A 1,584-nucleotide genomic window follows, 5' to 3' on the forward strand; every position below is an offset into this window, starting at 1 on the left:
CAGCTTAAGCCTCGTGTTGCATGGGAAGAAAATATCTTTTGACACTACCCACTGAAGTAAAGGAATCACGAACTTCTATTTGTATATATATATGCGTATGCGTGCGGGTGTTTGAATATATTGTATACAAGCAATAATAACTAAAGTTTATCAGTTTCTCTCAAGTGGTTATTTTTGAGGATCCGTGTAGGTTTGTGTTTTCTCTTTCCCTGCACGCTGCGCTGAGGCGCAGGGTTATGTACAAGGGAATCTAGCGGGTGCTACGGTATAAAACATTGTGGATCAACTCTTTTTTTTTTTTTTTACCGTCGTTGGTATACATTATTGTACCCGGCATGGTATTTTGCAGTACGAGTTGTATGAAAACATTTCATTTACAAATATATATTTTTTAAATGCAACTTTCCCCTGTTTTCCTTTTTTTTAAAAAAAAATTCTTTACTTCTTACCCATTAGTTTCCAAGCCGAATACGCGAAACGCAGTGCTTGTGTGCTTGTGTGTGTGTGTGTGTGATTTATTAGTTGTACAGGCGCCCGTCAGAAGTACTGGTGGTTGTATAGTAGGTATATTATTCTTTTAATACCTCCATAGTGCTGATAAACAAAACAAGTGGCTCAGTAAACTCTTTAACAAAACAAACAAACAAACAAACAAACAAACACACACACACACATACAGGAAAAAAAAAAGAGAGAGAAGGAGAGGGAAAAGCGGAAAGGTGAAACAAAGATTTGGGTTTGTTTGTGTGTTTGTGTGTTTGTGTGGGAACATGTCCATAAGTCAAGTGGATCTCGAGCACTCGCCTCATCCCGCATTTCAAGTCGCTACCTTCTCAGCTACGGATGAATCCGCTGAAGGGGCCGCGATATCTCCTGTCGGTGACGGCGAGTGTTTTGGAGGTGTCCGCAACGGCGTGTCCACCAACTCCATAAAAAGTGCGGCGGAACTTCTGTCAGTGCATCAGAAAACATTGATAGATATTAGTCTAACATTTCCAGCAAGAGCACCAACATTAGATTTACTGGATATGCATGGTATTACGTTAAGTCGCCGTACGTTGCGAGCCGACTTGCCAGATCCCGATGGAAGGGATGCGGCATTCAGTAAACTTGAGGAGTTTCGGTTTGGAGATGATCATTCAGATGATCCGTCAAACCTTTGACATGTTTCTCTCTCTTTTTTTTTTTACTTTAAACTTTTCCCTTCCCTTCCCTTCCATTCTGTTTTTTTTTGTAAAATGATAATAGAAGAATAAATTATTATGCATTGTGTCCGTATTCGACTTACTGACGACACCTTTTTTGGTATTCCTTTTCCTGTTTGTATATTCTGCCTCCACTTTTCATATATATTTAGTTACATCTATGAATAATTTTTTTTTTGTCCAAAAGTTTCTTCTTTTTTTAAAAAAATTTTATTTTGATCAAGACGCGTAACGTGATTATATATAAGTGAATTTACTGTTTATTATTATTTTTTTTGCCAGTGTTGTTATTTTTGTTGTTGTCTTACTTATTATCTGAGCGGTTACCAGTGTGGCGTAGTTAAAAAGAGTTTTTTTTTTAATAATTTAAAAAAAAAAA

General features: G+C 37.1%; 1 protein-coding gene across 1 annotated transcript; it reads left to right on the forward strand.

Annotated features, from left to right (window-relative positions):
- Nucleotides 1-770: 770 nt before the first annotated feature.
- Nucleotides 771-1,163, forward strand: TEOVI_000605700 (uncharacterized protein; the record flags this gene model as incomplete). Its single annotated transcript, XM_067227401.1, has 1 exon — nt 771-1,163. One exon carries the CDS (start codon nt 771-773, stop codon nt 1,161-1,163), a length of 393 nt encoding a protein of 130 aa, XP_067083502.1.
- Between the last annotated feature and the right edge of the window lie 421 nt (nt 1,164-1,584).

This window comes from Trypanosoma equiperdum (assembly GCF_001457755.1).
Source record: "Trypanosoma equiperdum strain OVI genome assembly, contig: ctg_964, whole genome shotgun sequence".
NCBI lineage: Eukaryota > Euglenozoa > Kinetoplastea > Trypanosomatida > Trypanosomatidae > Trypanosoma > Trypanosoma equiperdum.